Below are 12,845 nucleotides of genomic sequence, written 5' to 3'. Positions count from 1 at the left end.
AGCGCTTGGCTGTAGACAATGGATCGAGTGGTATGATCTGGATGAAAGCTAGAGGCATGTAGGTAGGAATAGCGGTCAGTAGGTTTCCGATATAGGGTGGTGTTTATGTGACCATCGCTTATTAGCACCGTAGTGTCCAGGAAGTGGATCTCTTGTGTGGACTGGTCCAGGCTGAGGTTGATGGTGGGATGGAAATTGTTGAAATCATGGTGGAATTCCTCAAGAGCTTCTTTCCATGGGTCCAGATGATGAAGATGTCATCAATGTAGCGCAAGTAGAGTAGGGGCATTAGGGAACGAGAGCTGAGGAAGCGTTGTTCTAAGTCAGCCATAAAAATGTTGGCATACTGTGGGGCCATGAGGGTACCCATCGCAGTGCCGCTGATTTGAAGGTATACATTGTCACTAAATGTGAAATAGTTATGGGTCAGGACAAAGTCACAAAGTTCAGCCACCAGGTTAGCCGTGACAGTATCGGGGATACTGTTCCTGACGGCTTGTAGTCCATCTTTGTGTGGAATGTTGGTGTAGAGGCTTCTACATCCATAGTGGCTAGGATGGTGTTTTTAGGAAGATCACCAATGGACTGTAGTTTCCTCAGGAAATCGGTGGTGTCTCAAAGATAGCTGGGAGTGCTGGTAACGAAGGGCCTGAGGAGGGAGTCTACATAGCCAGACAATCCTGCTGTCAGGGTGCCAATGCCTGAGATGATGGGGCGTCCAGGATTTCCAGGTTTATGGATCTTGGGTAGCAGATAGAATACCCCAGGTCCTGGCTCCAGGGGTGTGTCTGTGCGGATTTGTTCTTGTGCTTTTTCAGGGAGTTTCTTGAGCAAATGCTGTAGTTTCTTTTGGTAACTCTCAGTGGGATCAGAGGGTAATGGCTTGTAGAAAGTGGTGTGGAGAGCTGCCTAGTAGCCTCTTGTTCATACTCTGACCTATTCATGATGACGACAGCACCTCCTTTGTCAGCCTTTTTGATTATGATGTCAGAGTTGTTTCTGAGGCTGTGGATGGCACTGTGTTCTGCATGGCTGAGGTTATGGGGTAAGCGATGCTGCTTTTCCACAATTTCAGCTCGTGCACGTCGGCGGAAGCACTCTATGTAGAAATCCAGGCTGCTGTTTCGACCTTCAGGAGGAGTCCACCTAGAATCCTTCTTTTTGTAGTGTTGGCAGGAAGGTCTCTGTGGGTTAATATGTTGGTCAGAGGTGTGTTGGAAATATTCCTTGAGTCTGAGACGTCCATCCCACCATCAACCTCAGCCTAGACCAGTCCACACAAGAGATCCACTTCCTGGACACTACGGTGCTAATAAGCGATGGTCACATAAACACCACCCTATATCGGAAACCTACTGACCGCTATTCCTACCTACATGCCTCTAGCTTTCATCCAGATCATACCACTCGATCCATTGTCTACAGCCAAGCGCTACGATATAACCGCATTTGCTCCAACCCCTCAGACAGAGACAAACACCTACAAGATCTCTATCATGCATTCCTACAACTACAGTACCCACCTGCTGAAGTGAAGAAACAGATTGACAGAGCCAGAAGAGTACCCAGAAGTCACCTACTACAGGACAGGCCCAACAAAGAAAACAACAGAACGCCACTAGCCATCACCTTCAGCCCCCAACTAAAACCCCTCCAACGCATCATCAAGGATCTACAACCTATCCTGAAGGACGAGCCATCGCTCTCTCAGATCTTGGGAGACAGGCCAGTCCTTGCTTACAGACAGCCCCCCAATCTGAAGCAAATACTCACCAGCAACCACACACCACACAACAGAACCACTAACCAGGAACCTATCCTTGCAACAAAGCCCGTTGCCAACTCTGTCCACATATCTATTCAGGGGATACCATCATAGGGCCTAATCACATCAGCCACACTATCAGAGGCTCGTTCACCTGCACATCTACCAATGTGATATATGCCATCATGTGCCAGCAATGCCCCTCTGCCATGTACATTGGCCAAACTGGACAGTCTCTACGTAAAGAATGAATGGACACAAATCAGACGTCAAGAATTATAACATTCAAAAACCAGTTGGAGAACACTTCAATCTCTCTGGTCACTCGATCACAGACCTAAGAGTGGCTATACTTCAACAAAAAAGCTTCAAAAACAGACTCCAACGAGAGACTGCTGAATTGGAATTAATTTGCAAACTGGATACAATTAACTTAGGCTTGAATAGAGACTGGGAATGGATGAGTCATTACACAAAGTAAAACTATTCCCCATGGTATTTCTCCCTCCCACCCCACCCCCCACTGTTCCTCTGATATTCTTGTAACTGCTGGAATTAGCCTACCTGCTTGTCACCATGAAAGGTTTTCCTCCTTCCCCCCCCCTGCTGTTGGTGATGGCTTATCTTAAGTGATCACTCTCCTTACAGTGGGTATGATAAACCCATTGTTTCATGTTCTCTGTGTGTGTGTATATAAATCTCTCCTCTGTTTTTTCCACCAAATGCATCCGATGAAGTGAGCTGTAGCTCACGAAAGCTTATGCTCTAATAAATTTGTTAGTCTCTAAGGTGCCACAAGTACTCCTTTTCTTTTTGCGAATACAGACTAACACGGCTGCTACTCTGAAACCAGAGATGCACTTGCATCTCCTGTTAAAGTCAGTGTGAGGTGCAAGTGTCCAGAACGTTTGACAAGCATGCCGAAAGCTTTTATCTTCTTTGTAAACTTTCCCTCCACCAGTGCAGAACGATACATAAACACACTAACACCACACCACAAACCCTGTCAGTATGGGGTCCCAAATATAGATTCCATTCAGGTCTACTTTGTCAGAATGTGTTTTTATTTTCACTTTTCTAATATATGCTTTTTCTAGCTCCTATCTGGAAGCGAGATGTGGTCTGATCCAAAACACCAAGTGGGTGTTCTAATCTGGATCTGAGTTTATCACCAAAGGACTATCTGTAGAACCAAGCCATGCAACGTTGTTACCATAATAATCTTCTGGAAATGTCTAATACTAAATACTAATACTAAATGTCTAATTGCTAATAGGGCTCAATGTTATATTGATGGCCCTGATTCAGCAAAGCACTTAAGTGTGTGCTCAGCTATTAGCACATGCTTAAGTTCCATTGCAATCAAAGCACCTGAAGCTAAACACGTGTGTGACCCAATGGTGAGTGTGTCAGTTACTGTCTCTTCTGTGCCCATTCCACAGAGGATACGAGTCTGCTACAGCCCCAGTTATAGCTCTTAACTCAAACTATAGCAGCTTGTGCTGTTAGCTCTAGAGCTGCTCCATTCAACATGGTGGCTGTCACATGCGCTAAAGTGCTCTGCTAAATAGGAAGAGGATTGTTCACAAATTTAAATTTAAGCACTTGCTTAACTGCTTTGTTGAATGGGGACCATTATTTCTGTCTGATTTCCGGTGTATGCAAAGATTCCAGCAGATACTGATAGGTTCCAATCCGAAGCCAGTGGAAAAGAGAGGATCATTGCTTAAACAGTGGTGGTAAATTAGGGCTCTCGATAGCTTTATTCCATAATAGGTTCTCAATTATGCATCCTGAATTAGAGAACAAGAGAGAAGTGGGAGCCAATATCCGAAACAAAGATGACCAGGGTCCTCTAATATTAGGTATCAAGGTAGCTGCCTCTGATAATTGAGCAGTTTTTGCATTTATCTCTGGATACAAAGGGATGCTGTCTAGTTGTTAATGAGACACTTATAATCTCCCTCATGCATGTTATCCCGGCAGTCCCAGTGCCTGTCAGGCTGAGCAGGGAGAATGTGTGCCATTTTCTCTGCCCCCTGGTGATGCCATAGAGTGGGGTGAGGCCTCATTAGGCTGCTGAAATCTTAGCAGACCCCAACAGAACATGTTCAGAGGAAACATTTCAATTGCTTTTAACGTTGGGATTTGTAATGATTCTCTCTGTCTCTCTCCGTTTCCCCGCCTCTCCCCCACACACACACACTTTACCTATGGGGTTGTGCCTCCTGGAAGGCTAGTGACGTGCGCAGTGCCGGGTGGCTTATTTTCGTTCAGCCATTTGAGCAAAAATAAAGTTGGACTTATTTCTGAAGCTGAAAAAAATGTGTTCGTCTGGTTGGTCCCCCCCCCCCCACTCAATTTTTTTCTTTCCTTTAACGCAAAAAGAGCTACAGGGATTTTCCTCCAACTTTGGGCAATTAAAAAATACCCTCCATTGTATGCTGAGGCTGCACCTAAATGTTCACGCCCATTGGAAGCAGTTTTGGCGATGAATTCAAGCAAGTGGAAAGAGGGGTTATTCTAATGGATGTAGCAACAGAATAAGGACAGTTTTCACTGTTGTGAAAGCCCTTGGATTGTTATGGCGATGGTGCTAATTCATAGATTCCAAAGCCAGAAGGGACCATTGTGACAATCTAGTCTGATCTCCTGCATAGCGCAGGCCGGAGATCTGTCCCCAAATGATTGTATGAATAATGAAATGCCAGGTGCTGAATCAATGGGAGAAGAGCACAGTAAAAAGCAGTGGGCCCCAGATTTTTAATTTTTTTTAAACTGCCCATTAATTTCGGGTCCTCCATTTCAGGTGCCTAGTTGAGTCATCTTGGGCAGCACTCAGTCTCAGATCCCATTGAAGCTTAGGTGCCCAGCAGCTCAGAACATCAGACCCAAGGTGTCTCAAGGTAGAAACTCAGAATTAAAAGGCACTTCTTAAAACATAGAGCTAAATGCATTGAGCTGTGGTCAACCCCCTCTCCCCTGCCCAATACACCATTCAGAGTATCTACCCTGAGCTGGCAGTCAGTGGCACTTTCAGAAGGAGCTCTGAGTGCTTCAGTAGGTCTGAACATCTTTTTTCCTGGGTATCAAATCCAGACACACTCCACATGGGCCAAACTGTTTTCGGCACTGGATGAAATCTTCTCTGTGCCTGGTGCCATTAAATCCTCAATGGAAGCTAAATGAGATTCAGTGGGCATAGGCCATGTGGGAGGTAGTGTGTCTTTGGGCTAGGGATTTAGGGGTCAGAGGTTCTACAAGCAGAGAACAGGGTGAGCTGGAAGCAGCTGGTGAAGAGGCTAGAGAATGGGCATCATAGCTGGGGTTCAGTGGATGGAATTACATGGGGAACTCTTTGCTGCTGGGTTTGCCAGCTCTGTTGAAAGTGAACAGAATGTGTGCAAATACTGAATAAAACAGACCAGGAGAAAACACCATGTCATGAATTTCTCTCCCAGTCTGGAGCCAATCCATGCTGAACTCTGCCTGGGATTGTAAGTGGTTTGTTCATAATCACAGCAATAAGGGTCCCAGAATTTAGTCCTGGGTTGCTAATGAAGGGGATACATGATGTTGCACCCCAAGCTTCTGAACTGCATTTTAAACACAATGCATCTTTGCAGGCTTTTGGGTGCAGCATGTGACCTTCTTGCTGTTTTTTGTCTTTCTCCAGGCCAAGCATCTTCCTTTACGCAGCAGCCTCAAGATCAGGTGGTGATAGCCGGACAGCCCGTGACTCTGCTGTGTGCAATCCCCGAGTACAATGGCATTGTGCTGTGGATTAAAGATGGACTCGCCCTAGGAGTAGGCCGGGATCTCTCAAGTAAGCCTTGCAAGATTCCTCTGTCCTCTTCCACTCAACAGATGAGCTGTCAGCAGTGGGCAGATCTGCAAGGCAGAAAGACTGAGACTGATGCAAGGGCGAAATGTGCACTATTTAAAGAAGGGGTAAAAATTTCAAAGACTCCTAAGTGGTATTTTCAAAAGAGAGTTAGGCACTTAAAGCCCCGATGCCCAGAGGTATTAGCCACCTAACTCCCATTAAGAATCCTTTTGAGGAACTGGACCTAAGAGCCTAAGGCATGGCTGCATTGCAGTTAGACACCCGCAGAAGGCCCATGCCAGCTGACTTGGGCTAAGGGGATGTTTAATTGTGGTGTAGATACCTGGGCTGCAGCCTGAGCTCTGGGACCCTCCCACCTTGCAGGGTCCTAGAGCCTGAACTCCAGCCTGAGCCCGAACATCTATACTACAATTAAACAGGCCAGCTGCGGGTGTCTAATTGCATTGTAGATATATCCTAAGCCTCATTGAAAATCGATGGAACTTCGGCTCCTCTGTGCCTAAATCCCTTTTGAAAATTGGACTTTGGCTCCTAAGTCACTTAGGTCCCTTTGAAAATGTTACCCAAGACCTTTACTTTGCCCCTTGGTTACCCACAGGCTGGAATTATTTAATCACACACAAGGCACATGGCAGTTGAAAGGTTATTGCAGATGGACAAGACTCCTAAATAAAGCTGGTCAAGAAATCTATTTTATTTCCCATGAACAATTTTGCTGAAAATGAACAATATTCATTTCTGGTGAACCATTTCATGGAATTTGGGTGGGGGGGGTGCATCTAACATTCTCAAACTGAAAAAAAAAAAAAAAGGTCAACAACCCCCACCCAAAATTTCAACGCAAATGCTACTTTTCAGATGAAAATCGTTTATAGTTTTGGGACAAATTTTTTCCACCAGTTCTATTCCTGAGTTCTACTCCATCTGTCACCTGGTAAATAAGACTCAAGCACTGAACCAAGGGTGGGAGCCACCAAGGAACTTTTAAGTGCCTTAGAATATCACAGGAACAACACTGCAATCCACAAAGCCAACTTAGGCACCTGTACAATGAATGGGAAGAGATAGGTGCCAGTATCCACAAAAGACAACAGGGAGCCACCTAAACTGGCCAGTGGGAGATGCTGACTAGAGAGGCGTGTGCTAAGCCCTGTCCCCCCCTCCCCCCCGTTGGAGTTCCTTGCCTAAATCCAGCTGCTGGGAGGCGTCTAGCTCTGCTTGTGATCCACAAATGCCTGAAGTCAGGGCGCTTACGCTGTTTCTTGAGGGAATGAAACTGCCTTGTCCCACACACAATCTCCAGAGAAGGAGCCGGTGCTGCTAAAGGTAAAGTGGCCACCACGCCCTCTTCCCCCCCCCCCCCCGCCCAGATTTTGAGTCTGACCCCAGTCTGGTAGGTAGTCTATGAGCACACCTACTGGACCAGATCCTGCATGGAATTCAGGCTGCCGAACACCTGCCTTCCTCCACTTTGTGAATCGCTCTGTGGCATAGGAAGGAGATAAGTGTCTGGAGGCCTAGCAGGAGGCAGCAGTGTGCAAGCCTAGAGAAAGAAACATGGTTAGATATTGGGTTGCATGGGTGTGCTCTCCCTGTGTGCTGTCCCAGCTCTGTGCAGACATTTGGCACAGGAGACCTTGAGCAAACTGTCCAATGACACAAAGCTCCATTAAGGTATGAAGGCTCCCAGCCAGTTTTATTGTCGACGAAGCACAGTAATAGCATCTGGAAGACTCTACGAGGACACTAAGACATGTATGCCCGTGACAATGGACGCAGCTCAGTCAGTGGCGGGACTTTCCACAGTCCCCTAGATTGGCCAAAGATACTCCTTCTTAGAGACATATTTGTACCCTGGTATAAACAAGTTACATATTGTTATCCTGACCTTATCTTTTAGGAGGGGTCAATGTGTTTCTGTTATCCCTGGCGAATGTTTTTGTACAATCCTTGATATCGGGATGTTTGGGTGAGTTCTCTGTACTTCGCACTTCTTAGGAATGTGTATTTCTGCACTATCAGCCCTGTTTTTGCCAGATTCTGTGAGTAGGTCCTGCCTCATAGCAGCCCTCTGATACAAGGGCTTATGTCTCAGGTTCTCTTCCTACTAGAAGTGCCAAGATAACTTTTACCCTGAAAACGCAGGCACTGAATTTAGGTGCCTACCAGGTTCAGCAGAATTTTGTTGATTGCAGTGGAGCCAAAACTGAGATTTTGGCACCTAAACTCAAGACTTAGGTACCTTTGAAGATCTGAGCCCAAGTGCTTAACTTTAAGCATGGGCTTAAATCCCAGTGACAGATAGAAATTATGCATGAGCTTAAATTTAAGCATGTGCTCAAATGCTTTGTTAATTATGGATCTACTACAGTAGATAGTGCTGACAACTTTTCCCCATCCCTCCTGCCCCCCAAGTAAACTCATCTGGCTGAGGTATAGAAAGGAAACAATATGTCTGAAGTGCAGGTGCGAACCACTGCATCTTTACAAGCTGCTCTGGAAGAAAAATGAATGTTTATCCAGGTGTTGCCTGTGGCACATAGTGTTTGGGAAATATATATGCAAATGTTGCAAAACTGGCTGTCATTCATGATATCCACATGGCAATTTCAGATGCTGCCTATTTAAATGTCTTGTGTTTTTCCATCTGTGTGTATTGCAAACACTGACCCATGTGATAATACTGAAAACTTTTCACACCAGATTTCAGAGTAGCAGCCATGTTAGTCTGTATTCGCAAAAAGAAAAGGAGTACTTGTGGCACCTTAGAGACTAACAAATTTATTTGAGCATAAGCTTTCGTGAGCTACAGCTCACTTCATCGGATGCATTTGGTGGAAAGGACCACCAAATGCATCCGATGAAGTGAGCTGTAGCTCAAGAAAGCTTATGCTCAAATAAATTTGTTAGTCTCTACGGTGCCACAAGTACTCCTTTTCTTTTTTCACACCAGAGAACACCATAAACAAAAGCAGCCAGTGATTTCACATCTCCATTTTTGCATGCCAAATCTGAAACCCGTAGGGCTGAGCAGAAGGGCTGAGCACCAACAGTTCCCATTGAGTTTCATTGAAGCTGTGGGTGCTCAGCACCTGTGAAAATGGGGCCCCAGAGTGCACAAAAGCAGTGGCCGCTTCTGATAGTGGACAATCATTTCAGAGAGCAAGTTAGTGGAAGAGGTGGGAAGCGAACCCACATTATCATTTTTGGTGACTTTAGACTAAGGTCTAATGCATGCTCCCTTCTTTCCTTAGTAGCTGCTCTTGTCTCAGACTTGCATGCGTGTGGAATCCCTTCTTTAAAGACATTTCAAAGCTTGATGTAGTACATTTCCATGTATATTAGAGATCTGAACTTTCCCTGCCAGACATTGCATGATGAACTGGTAACAACTCCACTGAAGCTCCTGGCTCATGCTAACAACTTGGACAATTAGCAGATCTGGGTCTGCTTTAGCAAGAGAAATTGCCAGCTCACATGATACCAGCTCAGCTAGTCACCTAATTAGCTAACTACAAACAAACCCATCATTTGTATTTCTTACAGTTCAGGAGAGCAAATCCAGCTTTTGAGAGCTTGCAAAACAACAAAAACACAAGAGAGTGCCAAGATGCCTGCACTACATGGTACATTAATCATCATCAGCTAGGGAAGACCTGGGCAATAGAATCCTTCATTCCAACATAGTTCAGGCTACCAACAAAATGAAGTTGGTGATGGTTATTACTCTCAATTCCTTATTAGGCCTTGCTCCAGCAAGCTCGTTAAGCACATGCTGCTCTTTAAGCGCATATGGAACTATTCCTGCTTCAAGTTCAACAGGTGCATCATGTGTATTGGATCAGGGCCCTCACACTTGCTGCTTTTAGCACCTTCAGTCTGAGCGCTCTGGAGACGTTAATGAACTAGATCACACTGCAGGGCAGTGGCAGAACCAAGAATAGTGGGATTCATGGAGTTGCTCACCTTGGAAGCCTTTTGCAGCATGATATTTCTAACCAATGCAAATATCAGGGCAACGACAGCAAGAGGCAGAGATCATGGGAAAGGACTGCCTTTACAGACGCGGCAGGCCCCAGGTTTGATTCATTCCCATGTTTGGTTTCCTTTCGGGTTTCAAAGAGCTGATAAGCACAAATTCGCTTCACTTTTCTGCTGAGACCTTCCTTCTCAGATACACATAAAGTGTTACCCTTGAACTCCTGATAAACTGTCAGTGTGGCCCTGTAAATAGTCACACTAGCAACATAGCTCAGTTGTTGCTTAAATCTCACCCCCTTTCTGGGGTGTTCTTTTTTATTCCTTAGCTTGAATCCCTTCTTCAACTCCTAGGGGTGTCCCAGCAGCACCTGCTATCCCCACATCTAGCTCTCCTTCATCTTAAAGGAATTCTCACTTTCCTACAATGAGACCCACGCGATCTGGCTACCATGATGAGTCAGCAGAATGGCTCTGCACCTCTCTTAAGGTGCCTAGAACCTGATAGCTAGTCACAGGCCCTTTGCTGGGGGAAGTCTGGGAATCTTGATTTACATTACAAACTCTTAATTATCTAACTATTACTGCCTGGCTACAGCCTTACTTGTATTTTGCAGGCTATCCACGCTATTTGGTTGTGGGGGACCATTTGTCGGGAGAACATCACCTGAAAATCCTGAGGGCAGATCTCCAAGATGATGCCATTTACGAGTGCCAGGCCATTCAGGCGGCCATCCGATCCAGACCAGCCCGGCTGACTGTTCTTGGTAAGTCCTGTCTCCCCACTGGCATGGGCACACTGGGGAGGTTATTTTGTTTTCTTCCTTGGGATTGCGCTGAGTGGCTTTTTCAAAATGTATGTCTTTGGTAAACCAGCTGGTTCAGAAAGGAACTCATGGTCCGAGCTATCTATGCAGCATATTGATCTGAAGGGGGAATGTATAAGGAGCCCATGAGCCATACACAACAGAAGTAATCTTAGGATAAATCACACATACAGAGCTGGAACCCTGGTACTTCAGCTCTGCAAGTATAGGTGCCAATTCAACAAAGCACTAAGCACACACATAACGTTAAGCACATAAGTAATTCGTGACTTCAGTGGGACTGTGACAGCACGAGGTCCCATCCTATCTTCTGCTCTGTCTATACAGACTATTCAGTTGTCTATTTACATTGTTCTTCCCACCACCTTTACTGATCCATACACCACATCTGCCCCTCCTCAGTCTGCTGTCCAGGAGAGGAAAGGGAAGAGATCTCCCCACCCAGAGATCCTTCTTGGTTCTGGCTTCACTAGCTTGCCTCTCTCCCCAGCACATCCTTCTTGTACTACCTCCTACCCTCTGCGTTAATGTGCTAATTAGCTTTTTAGTCCTCCGCAGCCCATTCTAATCTGCTAATTAGGTCCACTCCCAGAGGAATTAATTGCTGTTTAAGTGATCAGAGTGCTGGCTCAGCTGCTGGTTCCCTGCACTCTGTCACAGGGATCAATTACCTGCTTAAAGTTACATACATCATGCTTACCTGCTTGGCTGGATTGGGCCATAAGACTCTACCATTTCAGGAGAGAGATTTCTCAAGGCTGGTGATAGTAGTAGGTTCTTTACCCTCAGCCATTCACAAGAATCGATCTCTCCTCTCTCCTAATGCACAGCCCACTGCTGAAGGGAATGTGCATTGTGGGATTGTAATGGAAGGACTTTCTGTACTGGTTTACTGGCACTGTGCCAATATGCTGTACAGTGAGGGGCTTGTGTTGCTCTGAGAAGGGGAATAACTATGCTGATAAAAGTGGAGGGTGTTATTATAAGGACACAAAATTAAGTGTGGATATGTGTCGGGGGGGAGGTTTGCTAGTAAAACGTTCTAGTGCAGACCAGGCCTTAGTGAAGCTGCTGAGGAAATGTAAGTATTTTGCTTGAAATTTCAAAAGAAATGTTTTGCTTTACCAAAAAAACCCAGTATTTTTCTGATTTTTTTTCCCAATGAAAAACCAAAACGTTCCCAATTTTTTGGTTAAAATTTTCAGTTTTCAAAAAGCAAATGCTTTTGGGATTTGGGTGGAATTCCTGTGGAAATTTTCCTTTATTTTTGTGGAAAAAAAGATAATTTCTTTTTTTTTAAAAAACCACTTTGATGGAAATGTTTTGATCAGTTCTAATTATTAGTGAGCAAAAAAACCCACTTCATTAATAACATTTAAATTGTGCATCAATGGAATATATCTACCAGAGAAAATTACTTCTAATTTATAGATATAATTTCCAAAGAATAATTCTTTGAACTCAAAAAGCCTCTAAAGCATGAAAGAAATCTGGAAATGAACAGGAAAGTAACACAGTCGTATTATTCATGCCCTATACTCCTTCAACACTTAAATCACCCCATGCTAGCTACTTCTCTGCATCTTCCCTAAGCTGTGTCTCCTTGTGTTGTGTAATAATGTTACAGAAGACATACAAAAGAAATAATATGTTATTTAATTAGAACTAAAGATTCCAAAATGAATTTAGTCCCAGGGTGCATAAGCATACGTCAGAACTGAGAGCTATTGCAACATGTTGATTTGAGCAGTAAGATGTTTTTATGGATCAAAGGGAAATCATTATTATCTGTGGGGTTATGGAATGTGTTGGATAGATGTTCATGTGAATATACCTGGTACTTGCTAATTGGTAAATTTACCTAGGCTGTTCAGCCATTCACATTTGTAGTATCTTTTTTCTTTTAAGTATATTAAAGTTATAGCACATTGGAATATGAGATTTCTAAACTCCTGGCAATGTATTCCTCTTAACTTTACATGTATTTATGCAGGTGGTCAGTGGAAATTTAAGATTGACTAGGGAGGTGTCTGTGGTAAATCTGATGAATCATTAGCAGTCCATTGACAAAAGTTTGAGTACCTTTGTATTAGGACACCTTGTCCATCTATCTGTCATCAGGAATGAAGATGAAGCTAGCCACAGACTACATTTAATGACTCTGGCCAGCCCTCAGTATAGGAAACTCAGTGGGTATGTAATGAGCAGGAGCCCTGTGTATTGAGAGAGAGGTCTGCTGCCTAACAATCAGTTGATAACATTTGGTGCATTGAGCTACTGGTACAATTTACTGTACATTAGGGAAGCAAAGGGCATATTTATACAGGAAAATGGAGAGAAATTTCAGGTAGTTACCAGAGTATAATGCCACCAGCTGTGCAGATATTTCTGTTTAATTCAAATCTTGTTCATGCAGACTCAACTGGCC

At 44.5% G+C, this 12,845-nt stretch overlaps 1 protein-coding gene across 2 annotated transcripts in view; it reads left to right on the top strand.

The window, feature by feature from the left end:
* Positions 1-12,845, top strand: part of KIRREL3 (kirre like nephrin family adhesion molecule 3) — a 760,787-nt gene that overhangs the window by 475,641 nt on the left and 272,301 nt on the right. For both annotated transcript variants that reach the window (XM_038380572.2, XM_038380570.2), the window contains exons 3-4: positions 5,442-5,591; positions 10,208-10,357. In XM_038380572.2, the coding sequence (XP_038236500.1) occupies positions 5,442-5,591; positions 10,208-10,357 (300 nt within the window). The remainder of the gene's footprint in view (positions 1-5,441; positions 5,592-10,207; positions 10,358-12,845) is intronic.

Source organism: Dermochelys coriacea, chromosome 22, assembly GCF_009764565.3.
Source record: "Dermochelys coriacea isolate rDerCor1 chromosome 22, rDerCor1.pri.v4, whole genome shotgun sequence".
Taxonomy (NCBI): domain Eukaryota; kingdom Metazoa; phylum Chordata; order Testudines; family Dermochelyidae; genus Dermochelys; species Dermochelys coriacea.
This window is presented reverse-complemented; position numbering and strand designations above follow the sequence as displayed.